We start from the raw sequence: 24828 nt of genomic DNA, 5'->3' as shown, positions 1-24828 counted from the left end.
TAAATGTGTTTCTCACTCTTACATCCACTCTACAGTCATTTAGTGGGTGCCTGCCGTAGACCCAGATGTGAGCTCATCACTAGTGTGATGGAGTTTTCCAAGCCTCTATCTAGGAAGTCAGGTCAGAACTTCAAGGAAAGCTGACTGGAAAGACGCCTAGAAGGAAGGCCAGAGTCTTCTGCTTGTGTTTTAACTTGTCAACAATAATTATTTTGTCATTACAGTTGGTGGGGCTGCATGAAGTCTGCAAAGAGGCAGCTAACAAGAAAGAAGGTGGAGCTTAGCATCAGCGCCCCACTGTTCGAGGGGAGGTGGGCTGGCTGGCCAACACAGGTCTTCTAGTCAGCGTGGTTGCTATCTCCCCAGAGTGCACAGGGCGTCATATATAGCTGATGGTACATTCCATTATGATCATCAATTTTCCTTTGCACAGATGTCATGCTTCTATGAAGCTGTAAGATCCATGAGGGCAGAGATTCTGTCTATCTTGCTCATCGTTCTATCCACGGTGCCTGGCACATAGTAGGCCATAGTTATTTGTTGCTTTTGCATCCAGCAACCCTGATAAACATCTGGTTCCCCATGCAAGCTTTTCTAAGGGCTGGGGGGTGGGCGGGAGGAGGCAGAGAAGATTAGCTACAGAGATGATCTGAGTCTTCTAGTTCACGCACAGCAGTGATTCTCCAACTTGAGCATTGAGAATCACCTGGAAATCTCGGTCAAACACAGACCGCTGGGACCCATTCACCAGAGTTGGAATTGGAATTGGAATTTGCTTGTCTAACAAATTCCCGAGTGGTGCTGATGCTGTTGTTCAGGGGCCACATTCCGGGAACCACTGACATAAAGAAAATGCATCCTGAGTTACATATAGTGTGTGCTTAGTGTAATTCAGTTCCTCAGAACTGGATTATCTTTATTAACTGAGGCTCGGATCTTAGACCTGGAGTGACTCAAAGTGCTGGCCCCAGGAAATACCCAGCACAAAGCTTGAAAATCCATGTTAACAGTGCATATCTATTTACTAGATACACATGTACATATTATTTGCTACAGCAAAGCTAAAAGAAATCCTGGAGAGTGTCTAGTCAAACCTCTTTATCTGGTAAAAGAAAAAACTGAAGCCTGGGAGGTTAAGTACATGCCAAAAGTCACACAGCTCATTGACATGGCTAAGCTCCCATCCAGCCCTTACAGGAAGACACAACATCTTCATAGACTAGTGGTTCTCACAGTGTGGGCTGGACCAGCAGCATCAGCATCACCTGGGAGCTTGTCAGACATGCAAATTCTCGGGCCTCGCTCCAGACCTACTGAATCAGAACTACTGGGCAAAGGTCCAGCAATCTTGTTTCAACAAGCCGTCCTGGTGATTCTGATGCAGGCTCAGTTTGAGAACCACCAGCTTAGAGTCATGCTTCTCAAGTTTGAACATGCATGAGAAGCAGCTGGAGATGCCAAGGCTTCTTGGAATAGCAAGTGACTCTAGAGCAGGGCTTCCCAAACATTGCTACATGCTGGAATCACTTGGGGAGCTGTCAAATATCCCAAAGCCCAGGCCCACCCATACCAATTAGATCAAGATTTCTGGGAGTGGGAGCCAGGCATCAGTATGGTTTTAAAAGACTCCCAGACGATTCTAGGCTGCAGCAAATTTCAGGGACCACTGATAGAGAACAAGGGGCAACATGAAGCTTTAAGCTCTTAGGAAAGATTCTCTCCTTAACCAGACTCTAGCCAGGCTCCTCGGAGCCCTCTTCCCTGCTAGTCCTCAACCTTGGCCTATAAAGACTTGAACAAACACTGACATAGTTTCTAACAGCTCAAGGCCACAACACCAGGATGACCATAGTTCCCCTTAAAGTGCCTGTCTGCAAAAACTCAAGGCTGCCAAAAGAATTTATTGCTTGTTCCAGCAAACACCTGAATTTGGGGCCTCTGTCTCCAGTCTCTGTGGGAGGGTAGGAGTCGAACTTTGATTAGTGTCAGTTAGCAACCCCAGATGGGTTTCACGTGGACCAACCCTCTCTTCCTGCTTTTTGTAATTTTTTCAATTCCCTGACTCTGCTGAGCCCCTGCTCGCACCCCTCGCTGATCCCTCATTCTCCTTTTAAAATGCCCAGTGACCTCGGGACCAGTCTGGTGGCATAGTGGTTAAGTTTGCATGCTCTGCTTTGGCTCTGCTTTGGGGTTCACAGGTTCAGATCCTGGGTGCAGACCTACACACTTCTCATCAGGCCATGCTGTGGAGGCATCCCACATACAAAACAGAGGAAGGCTGGCACAGATGTTAGCTCAGGGACAATCTTCCTCAAGCAAAACAAGGAAGATTGGCAATAGATGTTAGCTCAGGGACAATCTTCCTTACCAAAAAAAAAAAAATTTTTAATTTAAAAAATGCCCAGTGACTTCTGCATAAGTCGAAGTTGAGTCCAGTTCTTGCTGGACTCTTTTCCCTTCTGCAATAGTTATTACTGATTAAAACTTGTCCTTACCTCTTTACTAATATCTGGCTTTACCTTTGACCCTGTTAATATAACCAATTTCAGAACCACTCCCTGTAAAAGTACCGTCTGAAATGGGAAGAAAATGATTTTTTGGCTTATAAACCAACCATGGGCAAGCTGCCTGTGAGCACATATTTTATTTGACTACAGGGTCCAAAAAAAAAGGGGGACATGCAAGAATTCCAAACCTAGAGAGGGAACATTTAAATGCACCAAAGGACTGGAGGGGCCTACGTGAGCTTCTAATCAAGTACAGCCTTGAACAACACAATGTGGTGTAATAGCCTGAACTTTATCAAAGACAGAGATCTGGGTTTGCCTACTCACAAGCTGTGTGACCTGGGGCCTCGGTTTCCTCATTGATAAACTGTAAGCCACAGTGCCTGACTCAAGCTGCCTGCCTTCTTCATACCAAGGGTTCCTCCAAACTCTTTTTTTCACAGTTAAATTCAAATCTTCAGCATCCTAAAAAGCAGAATCCATAAGTATATGCATTAAGTCTCCAGGACATGCCCTAGTTAATTAATCAATGTTTCGGTGACATAATTAAGTGACACAGCATATGCTTTTTTCAGGGAAAAGCACAATTTATTTCTACATTATATTTCATGTCACAAGCTGAGCCATGGACACTACCTGCCAGTATACTACCCTGGACCCTTTCTTTTTGGCCAGCCTACTGGAACCTTCTGGACTGTGCTGGCTTAAATTCTCCATCAGTATCCTATCCTGAGTCATGAACCCCTATGAGAATCTGATCAAAATTATAGGCTTTCTTTCAAGAAAAATGCACATACACATAAGCACACGAATTCAGCATACAATTTTGAGGGGTTCAGAGACTCCTTGAAACACATCCGTGGACTCTGGCTGAAGCCCCTGTTCTAAACCATGGCCTGCAGAGGGCAGCAGGGCAGCTGGAGCCCACATTGAAAGCTGCATTCAGGAAAGCTGGGGACGCTGTAGAACTTGATTAGTTTTTTGAAGGCACTCTTCTTTAGCATCATCATCTCTTCCGGAAACCTAGAGAAGATTCTGACCCGGGAGGAGCCCCCATTCTTCACAGAGCCATCTGAGGGCAGTGGCTTCTGAGCACTCACAGGCACACTATTGCAACTGAGGGAGCGCACTGCCTTCTTCTTATTCTGTACGGACAAATAATTGAACAGGAAGGAGGACAGCTTGTGCTTGGTAACATCTGGAGCCTCTTCTGAAAAGCAGTCATCAAGTGGGTCCGGCAGGGTTTCAAGATGGCGGCTGTCTTCCCTTCTCACAGGACTGGCTCCCACACGCTGAGGCTGTTTGATGATCTTCCTGGTCTGGGCTGAGTCATCTCCTGCCCCATTGACAGATGGAAGGCACATTTCATCGGCCAAGGCTCTGGGGCTCCTGGTTTGGGGGATGAGTTTCTCGCCCTGAGGGCTAGGTTGGGAAGTACAATGCTGCCTCAGAATGAGAGTGGCGGCATCTCGAATGAGATTCCAGTCTCTCAGGATATCATCCCTGGTGGTGAACTGGGATGTCACAGTGAAACGGATGATCAACTTGTCCTGGATAGTGGCCGGGATGAGGAAGAGACGGCCAGCTTTCGCTATTTCCTTTAACACACTTTCTGTGAGACAATTAGGACCCTGTTTGAAGGATAAAGAGAAGTGAAGTCTGTATCACATCCTCTAGAAGCATCCCCAGAAGCCCAGCATTTATGTTTCCAAGATGCCAAATGATCACCAAATAACATCATCACAGACTGTGGAAGATGGCATTACCTTTAGACGAAAAACCACCAGGCCAAGGTGCCTCTTGGCAGGAATTTCAAAGAAAGGGTCCTTTCTGACCAGAGATTCAAAATATTTAGCCATTTCAGTGCCCTAGAATTGTAAATAGAGAGAGAACTGAGATCAATAATCAGGCAAGGGACAACTATGCATAAACTTTCACACTGCTAAATGGGTTTAAACCAGATCACCTTTGAACCATAGAGACCTGAATAGCTTCTGCCTGGTTTTCTTCTCCGCTTGGCTTTGCTCGTATTCCAAGCTGGAGAACCTCCAATGGCTCCCTGTGTCTTGTCGTATCAGATCCACCTTGAGAATTCATGTCTCAGAGCCCTCTTTCAACTCACCCCCAGAACCAGAAGGCATGTGCTTTGCAATCAAGGCAATCTGTCCTCATGTCCCGGCTTCACAGCTTCTTGACTGGCAGAGGGGGCAAGTGAGAGCCGAAACCCAGCCCATGCCCTGCATTCCCAGCTGGGTGCCTCACCCGGGCTGCGTGTGCCCAGAGGAAGAGATGCTTGTTTCTACTACACATAGGGCACCATGTGGGCTCTGGACAGCCTTGCCCCCATCCTAAGCCTACATCTTTCCCTTCCTCTCAAACCTTATCACCTCAAATGCCCTTTCATCTCCTTTTTTCTAACATTCCACAAAGTACATGTTTTTACATATCATCCCCACTTACACCGTGGAGAAGGCTTTGCACCTGTTTAATGGGTACAGAGTTTCTGCTTGAAATGGTGGAAAAAGTTTTGGAAATAGATCGTAGTGATGGTTGCACACCTTACTAGTGTACTTAATGCCACTGCACTGTACACTTAAAAATGGTTAAAATTCGAGGGACAGCCCAGTGGCCAAATAGTTAAGTTTGCATGCTCTGCTTCGGAGGCCCAGGGTTTCACCAGTTCAGATCCTGGGCACAGACATGGAACCACTCATCAGGCCACGCTGAGATGGCGTCCCACATAGCACAACCAGAAGCACTCACAACTAGAATATACTACTATGTACTGGATGGCTTTAGGGAGAAAAAGGAGAGAAAAAAAGAAAAAGAAGATTGGCAACAGGTGTTAGCTCAGGTGCCAATCTTTAAAAAAAAAATAGTTAAAATTAGAGGGCCAGACCCAGTGGCCTAGTGGTTAAGTTCAGCGCACTCCACTTTGGCAGCCCAGGTTCTGTTCCTGGGTGTGGACCTACGCCACTCTGTTAGCAGCCATGCTGTGGTGGTGGCCCACACACTGAAAGAAAATAGAGGAAGATTGGCATGGATGTTAGCTCAGGCTGAATCTTCCTCAGAAAAAAAAAGTTAAAATTAAATTTTGTATTACGTATATTACATTACAATCAAAAAATAATTTTAAAGCTTTGTACCATATTAATCTTTCACTGAAGTTTGTCATTTTTTAAATTTCCTGTTTGTTTTTATCTAGGAATATTAACCAAACAGGACAAGATTTGCCTTTTCTTTCATTTTTTTAAAATTTCTCCAAGCATCCAGAAGGATCTCCATGAAAGATTTGCTGAGTAATTGCTATCACCTTCTTCTCACACCTGCTGCTCTCTTTCAGGGAAAGCCCAGGGATTTGGCTAATCATGTCTTCCATCATGATGCAACAAGTGGCTACAATGCTCGTCCAGAACCCCTTCTTCCTCTCTTCACTGCCCGGTCTGTTTAAAATAGTCTCCAGTCCCTGCCAAAGAACTTTCCATTTTCAAGTCCTAAGGCTCTCTCTCAAGGAAAGCACCCTGCTAACTGTTTCCTAGCTGTTTTCTATGTCTGCAATTCCTTTTCTAATTTTGTCATGATTCTCCCCTGTATCTCCTTCCCTCCAGTCCATTTCCACCCACCTGCCCTGCCAATTCTGTATCTTTCTGAGTAAATTTTTCTTAAAGCTACCTGAGTACCATTAAGACATCTCAGGTACAGACCCAGAATCAGGCTAGCTAAGGACCACGAAACTGATGCTTTTGAGCAAGGAAAGAGACCCAGAAGTCATCTTGGTTCGACCTCTTCATTTTCTAGGAAGAGCCAAGGGAAAGTGACTTCCCCAAGGTACAAGTGACAGAATGCAGGTCTCCTGGTCGTCAAGCACATTCTCCTCCCACCATGCTCTGCTGCCTCCTACAACACAGGGTGTTTGCAACGAGATAAAAGCAGAGCCAGGGGAGAGGGAGACAGCACAGGTGACATCCCCGCCACCAGAAACCACCTTCGTGGGTGATGAAAGCAGCACTGCTACCAGTACCCGGTCCCACTCTAGGTCAGGGCTGGGCAAACTACAGCACGCAGGCCAAGTACAGCACCCCTACCTATTTTTGTAAATAAAGTTCTTTAGAAATAAGCTAAAAATATTTACTACCTGCCTTTTACATTGAAAGGTTACCAGTCCCTAGCGTAGGTGATAGGAGATGATGATGATGATGTTGATGATGATGATGATGACTTATTATGATTAGAAGAAGGAAAAAATGGAGGAGGAAAAGGAGGAGAAAGAAGCAGAAGAAAAGGAGGAGGAGGAGGAAGAGAAAGGAGAAGAGGAAATATTCACTGAGTACTTAGTCAAGTATTAGGTCCTGTGCTAAGTAGGGACTTTATATGTTTTATCTCATTTAATCATTACACTAAGCCTTTGAGTGAGGTATTATCATTTTCCCACTTTATAAATTAGGAAAAGAAACATAGAAAGATTAAGTAATTTGCCTAAGGTCACCAAATAGTAAAGGGTAGAACTAAAAACTCAAACCCAGATCCCATTCTCTAAAGCTGTATAACAGAGAGGTACACGACTTGGTTTTCTATAACCTTCAAGGGCTCACATAGTAGAAGATAGCCCAGAACTGTGAAGAAAGGATGCCCTCCACTCTTGAGCAGGGCAATCGCCATCTCCTGAGTCTCACCTATAAACTGGGGCTGATCAGGGTGACCACCCCAAGCCTTGCTGTAAGAATCTCATGAAACACTTTAAGTTCTTTGTTTTAATTTAAGGCACTATTCAAGTAATAACAATTTTGATCGCAGTCAAGTTGAAGAGATAAAACTAATTCATATCCAACAACTTTGTTTTAGTTCCACCCCTTACTATTATGGGACACTGGTAGTCTTTTGAGGTCAGTTTTGTAAGTGTGCTTGAGTAGGTGATCCTAGGAATGCCAAGGAAGCTGAGACTAGGGCAGAGGGAATAGTCAGGGAAGCTTGTGGCAGAAGCAGAACCTAATCCACTAGCACATTTGGAGAAGGGAGAGCAACACACAGGCGAAGGTGCGGAGGCAGACTGAGGATGGAGTTGGAAAGGGTCAGTGAGAAGCTTGAGCTCAAATAGAGGCTGATAATCAGCTCCTTGAAGGCCAGGCCCAGGAGAGCGGGCCTAGTGTAGGCAATGGGGGAACTGATGGGAGGTCAGGTGTTTGACTTGCAAAAGGCAGCATTTCGGGAAGTTGGCCAGCACCTGCACGGTGATATCCAGTCCTAAGTTGTCAGGGAAAGAGTTTTCCTGGTTACTTGTAACCTCCATTGCCTCATTCCCCAGCACAACCCTCCAGTCTTGAGTCTGAGGATCTAGGGAAAGCACAATGTGCCCAACGTCCCTCAATATGCTGGGTACAGCCACTCACTGATAAACATCCAGTTCGCAAACACCTTGACGTTGATTACAATGTAAAATTGCCAAGAGTAAACCAGTCATAGTTATCACAGCTCCTGCTTCCACCGTTTCATTTTGTATTGTGTTTCTTTCCCTAGGGGCAAGGTGGAAGGGGAAAGACACGCAGTAATAAAGGACAGTGTCTTTGGATGTACCCGGCTGCTTTCACCGATGACATTATCTTTTGCATAGGTGCTTGTACAAATGAAAGAAAAACGCTGCTAGGCAAGTTCTTGGTTAGGTCCTACCCTTTCCATGAAGAATATGACAGTGGGACTATGTTTGTCTCATTTACCTCTGGGCCGCTTTCCTAGCACAATAATTTTGTGGCTGTTGTTGAATTGAGTTTAAATAAATTGTACCAAATAGTCCTTCAATAAATACCTCTTGACACAATGCAGGGGTGTTTGTTCCAGACTTAGTAGGTCTACCTGGCCAAGCCAGGAGAGCCAGGTTTCAGGCATAACCATAATAGCGACTAAAATTTTCAGACAGCCGTGACAATCGGGGTAATTCTAGACAAGATATGCTCCTAGCCTGGCCACACATGCTGCCCTTTGATTTACTTTCTCTTTCTCTCTCTGCGAACCAGGCTCTCAGGCTATCATTCCCCAGGCTCAGTGATAGCAAAAGGAACAGTGAGACACTCAGGCAAGAGGGACAGGTGCCAGGCAGCCCTCGGTGTCATGTCCTGCTCACTGATCCTCTAGCTAAAAAAGAGATGGCGCCTAAATGATGGAGTCCCAGGAGCCCGGGAACAGACCCAGACACCTGCGCATACAATGCAGGTTCCCTGGGCAGGTCTGCAAAGCAGAGGCCAGCCTTCCTCCCCACTAGGACACAAAGCAAACCCGGGCTCAGCCCATAGTCTGTGCACTACATACGTGTCTGACGTGGGCTTGAAGATTCTTCACCCCGAAGGACCGAATCACAAACCAGAGTTTAATAGAGCGAAACCGTCGGCTTAGGGGGATCTGCCAGTGCTAGAACAGAGAACACAGTGCCCAGCGTTAGACAAGGGCACCTGCTCCCTCATGCACTCCTGGGTTTTATCATCCGTAGTCTGCCCAGCCCTCCAGGGATGGACGATGTCACCGTGACTCCCGAAGATGTTGCTAAGGAGAAGCTAAGGCAAATTATCCAAAGCCTACCCCATCATGTGACCAAATCCTGGTGAAGCTGGCCAACACACCCTTGTCTAAGAGCAGGACAAGTGGAAATCGAGTCCATGACCCTGAACCAAAGACAAGATGCCTTGCTTTAAATGCTGCTTTAAACATTTCAACCCAGGCTGAAATTCAGGATAAGGTCAATACATTTTTTTTTTCTCTAGAAGAGTCTAAGTTCTTTGAATAGCAGAAAATAAATTTATTTTCTATTCTATTTTATTTCTATAAAATAAATATATTTCTATCCTCCCCCAAAATGTAAAGTATAGTAGTCAAGAGCTCAGATGCTGGAGCCCACAGACCTGGGTCTCTCCTCCAGCTCTGCCAGTCACCAGCCGTGACCTTGGGCATTGCCTCCTCACTGGCTCCTTGTGAGACAGAGAACCAACAGCAACCCCCAGGGCAGCATGTGAAGAGATTCACAGAGCCTCAGAGGAAGTTGTCAGCAAGTGTTGGCTAAGGAGATGATAAAAATTTGAGCTACAGATCACAGTAGTATTTCTGTCTAGAACCAAGATGATCATTATTTCATCTCACTGCCCTGTCCTGATTTTTCCTGTGACATTCCTGTGCCCTCAGGAGGCATCCCTCCAGCTTTCAGATTTCAAATGAGCATCCGCCTCTCAGCCTCTGTTAAACTAAAATTGACCCTTTGCTCCTGGTGACCAAATTCAACAGAGCTTAAAGTCCACGGTTGCAGGCACCTGAAAAATTTCAAACCAATTTCAAATCAATTTCTCAGATCTGAAAACAGAACAAAGGGTTTGGAAAACATCTGCAGTTATTCTGATGAGTAATGTGGTTTTTAATGACCTTTTCCTCAAATGTCAGGAAGCTTCTACCACAATTTCTGTTCACTAAAAATAAATTTTTGTTCCATCAAATACTTATCTACTCATCGACAGGATTGCCAAATCCTCAAAAATGTGCTCACCTTCATCCTTCACCCATTTCCTGACCCAGACACAGTTGGCACATTGCCCCGTTATTGATGGACAATGTGTCTCTCACATCAAGGGCTAAGCCTTTGATTTCCAAGCCAAACACTCTAGTGCTGAGAATCAGCTTGGGGACTTCGGTTCACCAGCAGAGGGCGTCAAAACCCGGAAACGGGACAAAATCTCTGTAAGAGGGAAAGCTTCAACCCCGCTACTTACTAGACGGACACTCTGGGAGCAGAGTGAATGGATTATAGGGGCCATCTCTAAAAACATTCGATTACAGCCAATTAGCTACTTAATTTCACGAGGAAATTAAAAGGAAAGGCAGAGATGATTTTAATTTTGATTTCTTCACACTCTTTCTGTACCCCTAGTTATTCCTCTTGTCACTGTTCCAAAACCAACACATGCTGACCCAGCAGGGTGGGTTCTGGCCAGTACTTTCTGTTGGAAAAGGAAATTTGGACTTGTAAATGGCGCTATGGCTCTTCTTTAACTCAATGCATTCCCAAGCCTGCTCTGGTCCTTTCAAGTTTTGCAGGTCTCTGCCACCAACGGCAAGACAATGTCCCACTCACTAGTCAGGAGAGGAGAGGGCACTTTCCTGATGTAAGAGAATCTAGCCCTGATTTCAGATGGCTCTGGGGCCCCACGGATGAAGACCTTAAGTCTTCTTTCCCAGAATGCTGCTCTAATTCTGGCTCGTCCCAAATATGGCTGGGCTTCTATTTAAAGCTGCAGCTATCTGGGTGCCCCGAGGCTGGGGCATCGGGGAGAGCAGCAATGAAGACCCCCAGCACCACATCAGACAGCAGCTTCAGGATTTTCTGTTAGGAGACTCGAAAATTAAATCCATAAGATTAGAGGTGGAGGAAGGAAAAGCATAAAGCAGCATCTTCTGGATGCAGAAATATAAATAGTAAGATTCCCCCAGACCAGTGCTGGGAGAAGTTTAATATTTTTATAAGTTATCTAGAATACAGAACACACTGTAAAATCTCCAGACTGAGAGGAAGGGACCACAGGAAGATCTTGAGATTATGGTTGTAAACAAACAAACAAACAAAAATTAACATGAAATTCAAAATGGGCAAGGGAAAGATAATGCTTTTAAGTTATGATGGTCCAAGTTCACTTACAGGAGAATGGGCATCATTTTACACTCAGGAAAATAACCTAGAGTTATCCAACAATATCTGCCCCTTGGGGCAGTGGAGATGAGATAACCACTATCCTTCTATTTTATCAAGAGGGCCTTACCCCACCACTGCAAACTTACTGCCTGCAATTCCAATCAAAAAGCTTCAAAATCTAAAGGAAGTGTGAGCTGGTCCGAGGGAGAATAACAAACAGAATCAAGAGGTGGAGATGCTGGAGCTATTTTAGGGCTAAAAGGGCAAGACACTTCTGTTGCCCAAGGAGAAAAGACAGAACCCTCTCTTCACAAAGTATGACCCTCACTGATGTCAGGCATTGCTCCCTGTGCCTCACTGTCTTATTCATTTCATCCTCACAGCAAGCCTAAGAAGCCAGCACCATCGTTACCACCCTCATGCTACAGATGAGGAAACCTAGACACAGAGTTTAAGTCATTTGCCCAAGGCCATGCAAGTTCATAAATGGAGGAGCTAAGATTCAAACTCAGGCCATCTGGCTTTAGTACTTAAACACTGACCCACTTTGCTATGTAACAAATACCTAAAAGAGCTTTTAAGAATATCATGTCTACCATTTATTGAGCATTTGCCACATTCTCAGTATTGTGCTAAGTGATCTACATGTACGTTCCCATTTCAGCCTCATGATACCCTTTGAAATCAGTGCCTCTATGCCCATTCTACAGATGAGGAAACCAAGAGTCAGAGAGGTCCACTAAGTTTCCCAAAGCTCACTGCTGGTGTGGCATTCCAAACCAAGCTCGTCTCACTCTGCTCCGCTCTCTCTCCTTGGTCGTGTTTACATGTAACTTGTTTGTTTACATCCCTGTCTCCGCTACAATTAAAGGAAGGGCTCATCTTCAAACTGAGGAGTAAATCTGAAGAACTTATTCTCCCCAAGAGATAAGACAGGCTGAGAACGTGGGCGCTTTCAAGAGATTGAGGTGCAGCGAGTGAGAAGGCCAGGAATTTTTCGAGGCATCCAGTACCCGTGGCCCACTCCCACCACGGAGCCTCCCACAGGGCCTCCACTGGGGTCAAAGAGATGAAAGTGGTTTAGACAAGGAGCCTCTTTCCACACCCAAGGAAATCCTCCACCCTACCCTGCTGCTGGGTAGGAAGCAGGAAAGATTATCCAGAATGGAGGAAGAAGGCAGGAAGGACACTCGTGGCAGGAAGGACATTTCTGGGAATAAAAAAAAATACCGCAAATATTCCAGAAACGTGTATACTGCCTCAAAGGTTGATTTCATTTTCCAGAGTTTTTAAAGTTTCCTGGGTTTCATGCTATCTACTTAGGCACAGCTTAAAACCAAAGGTATACAGAGGCAATATTATGGAGTGAGTGCACAGAGGGCCGCTCTCTGACGGAAGCCAACAAACAGGAGAGCCTTAGGGGTCAGATGCAGCCAGTTTCCATCTCAGAGGCTGCCCAGCTGGCCACTCACCATGAAGTCGGTGGCCACGCCCGAGTTGGCATGCCTGAGGTAGACGGGGCTCACGCTGAAGGTGTGCTGCAGCTTGTACTTGTCCTTGACCCTGTGGGTTTCCAAGTGGGCGTTAGAGGCTGCAGGCTCTCAGAGGAAGCAAGGCCTTCCCAAGGGCTGGGAGCTCGGCCGCCACACTCACCAGAACCCGGTACAGTCAAAGTGCACCATCATCCACTTGGAAGGATTGAAGGTGAAGGAATCGGCATACTCAATGCCCTTCAGAAACCCCCGGAACTCTGGACACAGGAAGGCAGTGCCAGCATACGCTGCATCAATGTGGAGCCACAGCCCCTCGCTGGCACCTGAGGAGGCAAACATCACCTGGTGAGGAGGTGGGCCGAGTGGAGGTTGCCACCAGTCAGCTAAAAGGCATCTCTTGCCTGGGCCAGCTCACTGGCGGACTACAAGAGAAGAGCTGGGAAAAGATGGCCTGCTCCGGCTAAATGAGACGTCAAGGCACGTGGAAATAGAGGGACCGAGGGCAGTCAGTGTGAGGAGTGGGACTGAATAAGACGCCATCACCTCCTAAAGAGAAAGCCTACAGAACCTCACCCTGGCCTTCTTCTCTCACCTGGCACGGAAATCCACTTCCTACTGGCCCAGAGAGCAATGTGAATGCATCTAATGCCCACATTAGAGAGAGGATGTCTCTTTCCTAGTGGGTTTCTTGCCTGGGGATTTTAAACAATCACCTTGGAGTTTCTTTTCTGCCTTTATCTCCCCCCATGGTTTCCCCTGCCCTGCCCTTTTCATTTTCTTAGCCTACACTAGAAAATATTTCACTATGCCTCATTCGCCCTGTGTTTTGGGACAGAGCCTGCTTTGAGTCGATTTCCCCGTACCAGCGAGAGGGTGAGAACCCCACAGCTCTCCCACTGTTGCCTCCTGGGACAGGATGCAAAGGAGGGCAGCTCTAACCCTGGGTCACACGGCTGGGAAAAGCAGTGACCTGGCTGCCTGGGAGGAGGCACTTGTGACCTTTGATGGCTCTTCCCCGCTCTCTGCACTGACTGAGGAGGGGCAAGATAATTCCATAGAGCTGGTTTCATGTTCTTGCTGTAGGGAGCATTCTAAAATTCATTATTCATCTTCCTAGCCAGACAGGGCAGACACTCACAGATGGGGCCCAGCTCTGACAGGCAGTCAAACGCACAGACCCCGGTGGTCCCTAGTGTTGCACAGACCTGGAGGAAGATAAAGGAAGTTATCACGAGAAGGTGGGCTCGTGGGACACATCTGGCCTGAAAAAGGATTTAATCACAGATATTACCTACCCCACTCATCCTACCAGTGCAGTGTGTATTTCACACTATATTTTACCATGTCCTACAGTGAGAAATACATTCTATATAGCAACCTAATACATATATACATGTGTATTTGAAATAAAAATTTCATCAAACAATACATAGTCTGGCTACAGGAATGCACTCTGAGATTTTCTATTATATCTCTTTTTTTTTAATGCTGATGATGACCCACAAAATTTATCTCCTAACACATCAATGAAATACAATGTATTTGAGGACCTTTCTGCTTTTGTTTGCAGCATGTAACTTACCTGAATTCTGCCAAAATTCCTTCCTCACCTCCCAGTTCTATCGTTCTAAGCTCAGAACAATGTTCTGACTTACAAAGACAGGCACCAAGCCCTGCTCCTTGTCCTCCTTGATGGCTTTCCGAAGAACAGCCCCTCGGAGCGAGAAGTTGTCATCCACAGGCAGGAATTTCATCTTCACAAGAGAAATCAAACCAGCCTTTTCCACTGAGGAGTGAGCCTAGAACAACGGAAGAAACCTGTTAGCAGAGTCATCCCGGGATAAGCACGCCCCAGAAACTGCTGAAGCCACACGAAGGGAATCAAAGATAACATCTGAGGTTCATCTTCCCCTGCAGCTCCTGGGGACAACCTCCGAGGCCTGAGCTGCCCTAACCTCCAGCATGCTCATGTCTAGGAGAAAATTGCTCAGTGACTAACTCTCCAGAAGCCAAGCACTAACCTGAAGGTCTGGCCCATGTCGGGCAACTCACCTGGTCAGAGGCGTAGGCAATGAGCCGGGCGTTTAAGGAGGATTCGTCCACCCCAGGCTCAGATGCTTTCATTTCCAGGATTTTGCTCTTCCTTGCTGCCAGCAAGGCGATCAAGGTGGACTCACTGACCGTGCTCTGTAGTGGAAGAAGGATTACCAGTGGCAGCCTCTCCCTGTGTGCTCTTGGCAAATGCCCCCAGGTTTCATGGTTGTGTGTGTGTGTGTGTGTGTGTGTGTGTGTGTGTTTAACAGCTATTCCAAAGGAAGTATACAGCTCCTGCCTAAGGGGCTGTCCTTCCTCCCCAACTCTGCATTCTCTATTCACAACACCCCACGCATTCCTGGGACACGTCTCTCTCCTCTAATTTTCCAAGGAAGTAATGAAAGCAAATTTTCACCGAATGTCAACATCTTTGTGAAAGAGGCCACAGAGACCAAAAAGAGAACTTCAGCCCCTGCTGGAGACTAGTCTGCTTATAGCTATGTTTGCTTCCATGTAAAATTTGCTTAAAAGAAAGAACTTTCAATTTATTAGTTACAGAAATGGAGTTTGTTTCCCCAGGGATATGCCAAAAAGAGAAGGTTCTGGCCTATGTGAGAGGCTGATGACTTTGGTCTCAGTTTTGTTAACAGTGGCTCTCATGACCTTTGGCTAATATTGCCCCTCCAGAAGACACTTTTCCACGTATAAAATGGAGAGCATCCCTTTAGCTGCCTCCCAGAGTGGGAGTATCGATTCTCCAAAGGAGGGTTAGATAAGATTTTGCTCTGGCCATTACTGTGAGAGTCCTAAGGGCCACCTCAACAACCTCATGGGAATCTCAATGCTTTCTCATCAGTCAGTCGGGCTTTGGTGTCTTTGCTTCTTGAAATCTTCAGGTGACCTACAGCTGATAGCTCCCTGCTAAAAAGCCTGGCAGACAGTGTCACAGGGAGTGGTACAGATCAGATCCCACAAGATATTCAGTGGCTGGAAATTACTCCACAAAAAGGAAGCCAGCAGAATAGTAAGAACAATAATACTACCTTCCATCTGTGTAGCAATTCATAGTTCACAAAACACTTTCTGTCACCCCATTTGCTCCTCATAAAACCTCTCACAGATACCTGTCATTTCTTTCTACAGATGAGGATACTGGTGCTCAGAGAGGTTACAGCACTAAAACATGTTCACATGGCTGATGAATACAGGAGAAAGCACGGTTTGGATTTAGGCCTGATTTGGAATCATTCTTTCACTTACCGGCTGCACGACCTGGGGCAAGTTTTCAACCTCTCTGAGCATCAGTGCTTTTATCCCAAAAATTGGGGATGATGCTATTTACCTACAGGATTCTCGAGATAATTAGATGAAAAGCAAAATCATGTACAGCAGACATTTAGCATGCCCTCCAAGGTATAGTATCTGAACTTAGAACTATCCGCTAACAACCCAAAGGGCCACAACATGCAGTAATTTGTCTTTCTTGTGAGGTTCAGATTTTAATCTTGCTGCAAGACTGGGGTAAGAGAGGGAGCCACTTAGCTAGCAAATGGGCCCAGCAAACTTTCCAGTTCTCATTTCAGGGCAGCGTAGCTATTTTCATTTGACAGAAGAATTCATTTAATCCTCACATCCACTCTTTGAGGGAAATATTAATATTATTATTATTATCTCTATCTTATAGATTATAAAACCAGGAAAATTACACATTAGAGTAGAATTCGAGAACTTGGGGCTTCTCAAAATTCTCAGAACCAAGCCCTCATATATGGATGTCAAGGTTTACAGATGCAAAAGTACCTAGCAATGTACATGGTCTACAGGATCCACCCAGAAAGCCTCACTATGCTACATTACTCTTGACAAAAAAAAACATATCTGAAGAAGCATCATTTGACAGATATCCAAAAGATAGGGTTATAGGATAAGATCAATTGATTGATGTTGTTAATTTAAGATCAATTGATTGATGTTGTTAATTTCTCTCACTGCCAAGGATCTCCTGGATGTAGGATGGGGGGAAAGAAAGAAGTTTCTACTTGCCTTCTCTTTTCCACTTACCATAAGGTGTAAAATGGGACAAGGAAAGGGAGTTGTCAGATTATAAACTAAGAAACCTGAATCAAGTAATATAGGAAATGTGATAATGTGTTGACGTTTTAATCTTTTTCAAAGAAAAAAGAAAGGAAGAGTAGAGACGGTAGTGACAGCAGTATAGACAAAGTGGCAGTTGAGATGGGAGTGGCAGCAATGGTGGGAAAGGTGACCGTGGCAGAGGTGGGTGCTATGACAGTGGTGGAGTCGGTGATGATGGTGTCAATCATGACAGTGATGATGGCAATGATGATGGGGGTCGCAGTGATAGTGGTGGTGTGAGTGACATGGAGAAGAGGAGAATTGCCCGGGCTAGGGTTCGGCTTATCTTTCACTACTTAGCGCCCATGCTAGGGGGAGCTTTGCCAATGGAGGCACCTGCAAGACGCCTCCTCCTTGGCTGCCAGGGTGGTGGTGCAGGAAATGCTCTGGGAGTCCCAGCATTTTTGCCAGCCAGTCCATGACGTTCATCTCCAGCTCCGTGCACGCAGGGCTGGAAGCCTGAAAGAGGGAAAGCTACTTTATCCAGATAGCCTCAGGACACCAAGATGCCCCACCAGCCCCAGAAACACATCTGTCTCTGCTCTGGTCCTCCTCGGGGCCCTGATGTTATCAATGAGAACCTAACTTATCTTCTCCCTGGAGGTAGGATCAATGTCAGGCCCTCTGCCCCACCCCTACCCCATCCTCTGCCAAACCAAAAACGGAAAAGAATGTGGGGCTTTGGATTCATGTTACTCTCAGTGAGGTAGATTCTCCTATGACTCCAAGGCTCTATGGAGAAACAGCGCTAGAAATGATTGCTTCCATTTGGCTCCCCAAACCCCTAAAACACCCAGCTGAGAAGCATTCTGAAGGCAAGGGGGAAGTGTCAGGACTAAGGAAGAAAGCACTCCTTCCTGGAAAAGACAGCGACTCTCCCCACCCACTGCACACACCTCATAATAATTCAGGCTTAAAATATAAAGCTGTTCTAGGAGATTGCTGGCACATTTAAAGCTGATTTGTGCTTAAGGGGTTATTAAAGGAAGTCTTAGGGCATATCCCTAACCCCTCAAAGACAAGAGTACAGAGGAAGTTGTACCCACAGGCACCAAAGTGCTTAATTAGGGTCACAAACTGTAGCAATAAGCAGATCTCAGTCCAAATCTCATCTCTGTCTCTGTGAACCGTGTGATCTTGGGGAGATAAGTTACGCCTCAATTTCTTCACCTACAAAATGAGGCCAATACTCATGATTCCATAGGGTTAAAGGACAAAATGAGATAATTAATGTAAAGTTTAAGCTCAAAGAATGTAGTCACTGTTAATATTTAACTTGGAATCCTGTTCAGAGACCAGGACAAAAAATGTCTGCCCCAGGATATCACGTCCTGCTCTGTCCCGCATTGTCACTGGTTACAGCTACAGCCATTGCTACTCACCCAGGTGAATCCTAAGCAGTTGATGGCATCAGCCAGCATGTCTCCCAGCAGTGATGGCCAAGAGGTGAGAGCCGGGTAGTAGGCGTGCATGTGGGGGCTCTGCCAGTGTACCACCTAGAAGCAGAGCAGGTACACAGGCAGCACCGGGAGGCATGTCCAGGAGGCTTCCCTCCTCCAGAGACCCTCCCTGGCCAGCGGAAGCACCCACTCTAGAGATGGGCCGACACTTTTAAGACTTTGAAGTGACACAACGCCATAAAAATATGACATGTGCACGGTGTTCTTGCCATCCACATTTCTCACATACTAAGATAGTTCATCAGTGGAGCATTTGTACATACACAAAGACCAGAAAGGAATATGCAAAACGAAAATTGCTACAGTAATCAGAGTTGTGGCTTATGGTAGTGTTTGCATTAGTCTCCAGTGCTTATCCCCAACACTGCCCCTGCCTTGTAATAACAGGAAGGGGAGACCGAACTACAGAAGGGCAGGTGCTTGTCTCACCCAGTTTTTTGCAAAAAGCGTCTTGTCTTATGGATCGCTGAGCTGTCTGGGTACACAGCTGAGGGTCAGGGTCAATGGGTTCAAAGCTGTCCTTAGCTTCCCAGTAGGGATGGAGAGAGGCGAGGAGAGGGTAGGAGAAGGGCCAGCCCAAGGGCCTGGGACCCCTGCCTCCAAGTGAACACCTGAGCCCATGATCAGATTAAACCTGATGTAAGGAGGAGCCAGGTAGACAGGGAGGGCCCTCTATAATGGGTCTCAGAAGCATCTTCAGTGGCTCCTCGGCCTCATTGATCATCTAATCTGGCTTCCTCTTACTGTTCTGCAAACACACCCTGTTCATTTCTGCATTCGTGTCTTTGAGCAGTGCTGTGTCCTCTGACAAGAAGGCACTTTTCATACAAACATGACCCTCCAAAACCAGTTAATTCTTAGAAAGCTATTAAATATTCAATTCCTCCACAAACCTTTCCCCAACTCCCCAGCCCCCTTTGATCCTTTCCCTGAACCCATGGAACACTCTCATTCTCGATGTTTCACCCTACTGAGAATTCATGGGACAACACCTTAGTGTTCCACTGAATGTTTTACCATGCACAAATTTCTTTAACCCTTCAAGTGCAAGGACAGTGTCCTGGACAGCGTGCACAGCAGAAGGAGCATAAGATTCGAGCCCAAGGCCACAAGTTCCAGGGTTGCCTCTGCCTCTAACCAGCTGTGTGACCTTGTTGATTTATTGCAAAACTAATGAACTTAAACTCCGAAGTCCCATCTTTTCATGGGTCTCTTTCGCCATCCAGTCTTAGCTTTTTTTCTTAAAGGGGGTCCCAAAATTTGTATTCAATTCAGATCCCACAAAACCAGGATCCTCCCCTCACGCTTCAGTTTCTCACCATAAAATAAATCCTGTCTCTTGGGGTTGTTCTGTGGATTGGCGTGGGAGGAAACTTGTAAAATGTAAAGCGCTAATGTTAACAGTAAACTTATCACATGGTGACAGACACGTCACATATCCTGACTGGACACTTAGATAGTCAAACCTGTTCCTCCGATTGTCACCAGACAGGAGGCAGTGTAGGTAATTACAGGATCTTCCACTTTCCAAGCATTAACTTATTTAATTCTCACAGCAGCCCAGTGAGGTATGTTCTACCATCACCCCTGTTTTACAGATAAGCATTGGGGCTGGCAGAGAGAGGCAGCACCCTCGTGATCACACACACTTCATTGAGACAGATGGCAGTGCCCAGACAGAAACCCAGGGCTGTCTGATTCCACGGTGCAAGCTCCTAAGCGGGATGGTGGCCTGCCTTCTCCCCTGCGCCGCTCTCTCTCCCTCACCAAGAGTTCATGCCGTTTTTCTAACCAGGGTTGGAATTAAAGCAGAAGGACAGTTTTTCTTCTCTTTGTGTCTAGAGGTGGTAGGGAGGGAAAATTCATCCAGCTTTCAGTGTGGTGCCGGCCAAAATGAGAAAGCAAAAGGCCAACTGTTTGCAGTCTGACTCTCAGAGGCCAGTGCAGCCTGCGAGATGAGATGAACGATTGGGCCCTCATTATCGATGTGTTTAGCGACAGTATTTTGGAAACCCCAGAGAAGGGCTTCCACCCCCTGACCCTATCAAGAGGCAATTGTCTGTTCTTGTAAGATAAATAAGATAAGATAAGCTAGAGAAACGCTTATCAAAACAGACAGACCTCTGGGTCCAGAAATGAGCCTCTTTGACCACACCCTCAGCAACTGCTGGAATTCCTGTCTACCAAATGAAATCAGCTTATTTCCGCCTCTTCTGACAGTTGCTTCAGTCTCACTACCCAGTTACAGTTAGCCCCTCAGCAGATTACATTTTACAGAATGAAATCCGTGAGATAATCTTAGCGGGGACTAGCCTCCTTGGCAGAGGTTTGCTGATATGGAAGTTTTCAAAAGATGCTTACGACATAGCCTGAATGGTCAGAGAGAGAGGAGCATGTGGTTTTGTACAAACTTGCCATCACTTTCTGAGTTTGAATAATTTTTCATCCCCACTTCCAGGCATATTTCTGTCACATCTAAGTTCAAAGCTCTTAGGAAATGGTGGAAGCAAATCTCAAGTCAGCTTTAGGAAGAGCTGCTGGACACATGCGGTTCAGGACACCAGCGCCCCAGCAGGGAGAATGAGAGCAGCCTGTGTGTTGGGGCACAAGCGAAGGGCAGTGCCTGGGCGCACAGGCTCAGTCTAGGGCACTGAGTCACTCACTGATGGAGATACCAGCATAGGAGAAAGAGCAGAGCCCTTGGAGTGAGACTGGTCTAGGTTAAAATCTTGGCTCTGCCAGGCACACTTCTGTGATTAGGGGAGGACGATTAACTTCTCTGAGCCTCAGTTTACTCATCTGTAAAACAGGGGTCGTAGGGTCACTGTAGGATAAAACAAGCCAGCCTGTAATGTGGCTAGCTACAGTGCCTGGCACATGGCATGGAGTCCAACAAAAGGGAGCCCTTCTGTGGGAGGAAAACTGGTGCACTTTTGGAATGAGCACCTTGGCACAACTCCTCACTCCAGTGGCCAGGGATATTGTCACACTGCGTGGCGGCAGGCTGTAGCTCAAGCCCCGTGCATCAGTCAGCTTCTGTCTGTTCCCTGGCCCCTGGCTATCACCAGGTTGTGCCTTTTGTCACAGAGCATAGACGATTCAGGGAAAGCCCCTTCCTACTCCTGAAAAGCTGTTCGATTGTAAGACCTCCCCTTGGTGAGTAAAGACATGGTTCCCAACTCACGGAGGAGAAAGGAGGGAGCCGACCACCACACCCGACAATCAGGGGGCCCTTGCGGGTTGTGTTCTCAGCTTCCCTTCTTGCCTTTGGAGTGTCTCCGAATTCTGCAGGGGAGGCCCTGGCTCTGCCTTCAGGGACTATCTCCAGCCTCCTCTCTCCTTCTTGCTATCCACAATGTCCTTTCCCCTCAGACACACTTTTCACTTCTCATCTCATCCCATTAGATTTCCACACTTCTGTCAGACTAGGTCCTGGAATGTAGTCTTTATTCCCACCCAACACTATAGGTCACCTGGCCTCAGAAACCTAATTTCAAAGTTCTGGCCCTCCGCACGTCCGGAAGCTGGGCTTGGGTGTTGGCCAAGTGGGTGAATGGTCATCCCAGGTCTTTCTTCATCATCCTATGCCCCGAAATCTAGAATCACCCTTGTGACTGTATCTCACCCCAGGCATGATGATTCGCTCAATGTCCCCAAAGATGCTGTCCCAGCTGTCAGGTTCCTCCGGAGCGCTCTCAGGCAGCTGGGCTCGCAGGTAGCCAGGCCGCACATCTGGGGTCACCCGCCGCTCCCGCACAGTGCTCAGGTACTGGCAGATGTAATCCACCATCTGTTTGCCTACAAGGGAGGCAAGGAAACCAGCCTCACGTCCCCTGACTGGGCCTGGCCAATTCGTGCCTGCCCCCTCCGGTCAGGGCCGGGAGACTTGGTGAAGAAGAAGATGGATTCATGGGTGGGGAAGGGGGTCTGAGCCCCAGCACAGGCCTTGTCTTCAAAATAAAAAAATGAGTGAGGGAGGGAATGAATCATGGAGGGAGTGTGTGAATGAACAAACAAACAAGAGGGAACGTCTCCAAAGCATAAAACTCTAGCGCCCGAGTAAAATATTTCTTTTTTCTCCCCCTTTCCTTATCCATTACCAATCTTGACCACTTCTCCAAACTTTCTTTTCCTGTCAAAAACAGGACATCTATTAATTCATTACCTTACAAGTTCAGCAGAAATGCCGTGGCTCTTTATATCCAAAAAGTGTTACACACTCATACTCTTACACACGCACGCACACACCCTATACTCTTTGTTAGCAGATGGCAAGCTCCCTGCCAGGTTCTGATTTAAGGAGAAAAACCTACTTGTTCATCATTCCCATTGGACCAGTAATTCCTGCCCTTTTTCAGACCCATGGATTTCTTTAAGAATCTGATTAAAACTGTAGGCTTACACACACACACACACAATTTTGTGTATAAATTCTGAGGTTCACGAAATCCCTAAAGTACCACCATAGGCCCAGACTAAGAACCCTGCGCTAGCCTGAAATCTTAGGGAGATGTGGAACCACGTCTTAATCACTTTATCTTCGACCTCCTGCCCCCACCAACACCTCAGTGCCTAGGATATTTTTTAGATGCTCCCAAAAATTTATCAAATGAATAAGGAAGAAAAATAGCCAAGTCAAATACTCGGAAGCCACTACAAATTATTTATTCTTTCTCCCCTTTCATTCCTTCAGGAGAGGGTCTCCATATTCAGTGCCTCTCTTTCTCTTTGAGTCTCTCTCTCTGCTTCTCTCCCTTCCTGTGTCTGTGTTCATCTCTCTGTCTCTCTTGATATCTATAATCCCTCCTTAGTACTCCCCATGCTCCTTTTCCACCCATGAAAAAATAACAAAATTGAGAAAAGGAGAGGGAAGCTGATTTCTTCCCTCTGCACCAGCTGGTGCAAAATTCTTATGAGCAGGACCAGCCCCCAGACAAAACCGTGATGGAGACAGAGATTACAGCACCCTGCTCTCTTCGTTTTGCTCTCCTTCAGCCTTCGCACATCCTGATGCCTCTCGTGACTGCAGCGGAAACCCCCAGAGCTCTGAGAGCTCTGCCCCGAGCCCTCCCCTTGTCCAGAGGCAGGACGAAATGCATTTGTGTTCCATGCCCAGGATAAATGTCCACGAGAACCTGCTGTCAGCTAAATGTGGCTTTGGAAAGAAATGGAAGGAGCTAATGCACATGTAAGTGTAAAGGCTGCTACCACCTGGTGAGTTATGTCTGGGAGGAGGAGAGGGAGGAAAAGTTGGATAAGAACTTCAGGCACTGCGACCTACTAGTGGGGACAAGGATATAAAAAGTCACAGGGAGAGAAATTATAAGCAACTACCTCTTTCCCGCGTAGGACAGCCATACTGAAAACAGGTTAACCATTTGATTTTGCTCGTCACACAAGCCTTGACAGAGAGTAGCTGCTCGCTAAATATTTATGGAATGAATGACTAAATGAAAGAACACTCCTGATAGATTCACACCTAGAGAAATGAATATTAGGAAAGAAAAGATTTTGCAGTGACTACAGAATACTCAGGGAAATTTTTTTTCTATTTTGGAACATGAATAATCCCATTTTTCCATTTAGTGGCTCAGGACTTCAAATCCTCTATTTTGTGGGAAAGTATAAAGGAAACGCGTGCCATAGTAGTGGGGACCTATATGAGTGGGAATATGAGAGGGAGAATGAAAGAGAGGTTGAGAAAAGTTTTAAATTCTGATCCCACATTCCTTTCTCAGTAAAAATTTTGCGGAAGCCAATGCTCAGAAGGCAATTCTAATACTCCAGTCAAATGACACCCCAAATCTCAGGGCTGACCACAAGCAGCAGTGGTGGGGTGGCAGCAAGGAAGAGGGCCAGGGATGCCCATCGCTCACCTCTCTCTCTGTACTCCTCCGGTTCCATCATCTCACTCGGGCTCCTACTCCTTCTCAACAGACAGACCTGGAGGATGCGGAAGGCCACTCCTGGGCAGCAAGTGTGGGCCCTTTATTTAAAGGGTTCGCCTTTCTTCCACCTTAGCTCCGCCCTTCAAAGGCTTTTGCTCTAGGCTTAATGAATCCCACCCCTTCCTCCCCCAGCCCTTGTTGGGAACAGTGACCACAATTTTGGCTGGTCAAGAGATCCAGGATAAAAGGCGCTTCTAAATTAAACAGTGAGCTTAGCAACCCAAAGCTGCAGGCAGCCTCCGGGTGCTACGGTAGAGAGCCCTCCCTGCTTTCTGCCCCTGGCTGCAGACAGGAGAGCCCCAGCCTCCACAATGCTCCCAGGTGGGTAGCCCAGAACAAAGCCAACAGTATGCAGAATAAATGGCACAAATCATTAGTATTATACTTGCCAGCGCTTCCCTGTCAGAGGCAGGGAGGGAGGAACAGCGCTTACAGAGACTCTGCCTGGCTGGCCACACGCGCTCAGAACAGGGAGATATTATCACCCACACAACGGATTATACTCTTATTACTACATAATACTTCTCGTTGTAGAGAGATGAGAAGACGCAGGTAAGCAAAAAGAATAAAAACTCGAACATCACCCTGACT

At 46.5% G+C, this 24828-nt stretch overlaps 1 protein-coding gene across 1 annotated transcript; it reads right to left on the bottom strand.

Moving 5' to 3' along the window:
- Positions 1-3073: 3073 nt before the first annotated feature.
- Positions 3074-24580, bottom strand: HDC (histidine decarboxylase). Its single transcript, XM_008513858.2, has 12 exons — positions 24166-24580; positions 21915-22087; positions 18212-18325; positions 17166-17288; positions 14712-14846; positions 14315-14458; positions 13798-13864; positions 12820-12982; positions 12639-12729; positions 8808-8906; positions 4274-4375; positions 3074-4138 (listed from the first exon to the last, which is right to left on the bottom strand). The coding sequence occupies exons 1-12, from the start codon at positions 24194-24196 to the stop codon at positions 3392-3394; spliced, it is 1989 nt and encodes a 662-aa protein (XP_008512080.1). The 5' UTR covers positions 24197-24580; the 3' UTR covers positions 3074-3391.
- Between the last annotated feature and the right edge of the window lie 248 nt (positions 24581-24828).

The sequence above is a fragment of the Equus przewalskii genome, chromosome 1 (assembly GCF_037783145.1).
Source record: "Equus przewalskii isolate Varuska chromosome 1, EquPr2, whole genome shotgun sequence".
NCBI lineage: Eukaryota > Metazoa > Chordata > Mammalia > Perissodactyla > Equidae > Equus > Equus przewalskii.
Note: the sequence above shows the minus strand (reverse complement) of the source record. Positions and strands in the feature narration are given on the sequence as shown.

Coding starts and splice junctions, on each gene's coding strand:
- HDC (XM_008513858.2), bottom strand. CDS start 24,196: ATGATGGAACCGGAGGAGTACAGAGAGAGAG. Junction 22,088..24,165: donor GGAGGAGTACAGAGAGAGAG/GTGAGCGATGGG, acceptor CCTCCCTTGTAG/GCAAACAGATGGTGGATTAC. Junction 14,459..14,711: donor TTGCCTACGCCTCTGACCAG/GTGAGTTGCCCG, acceptor CCGTTGTTCTAG/GCTCACTCCTCAGTGGAAAA.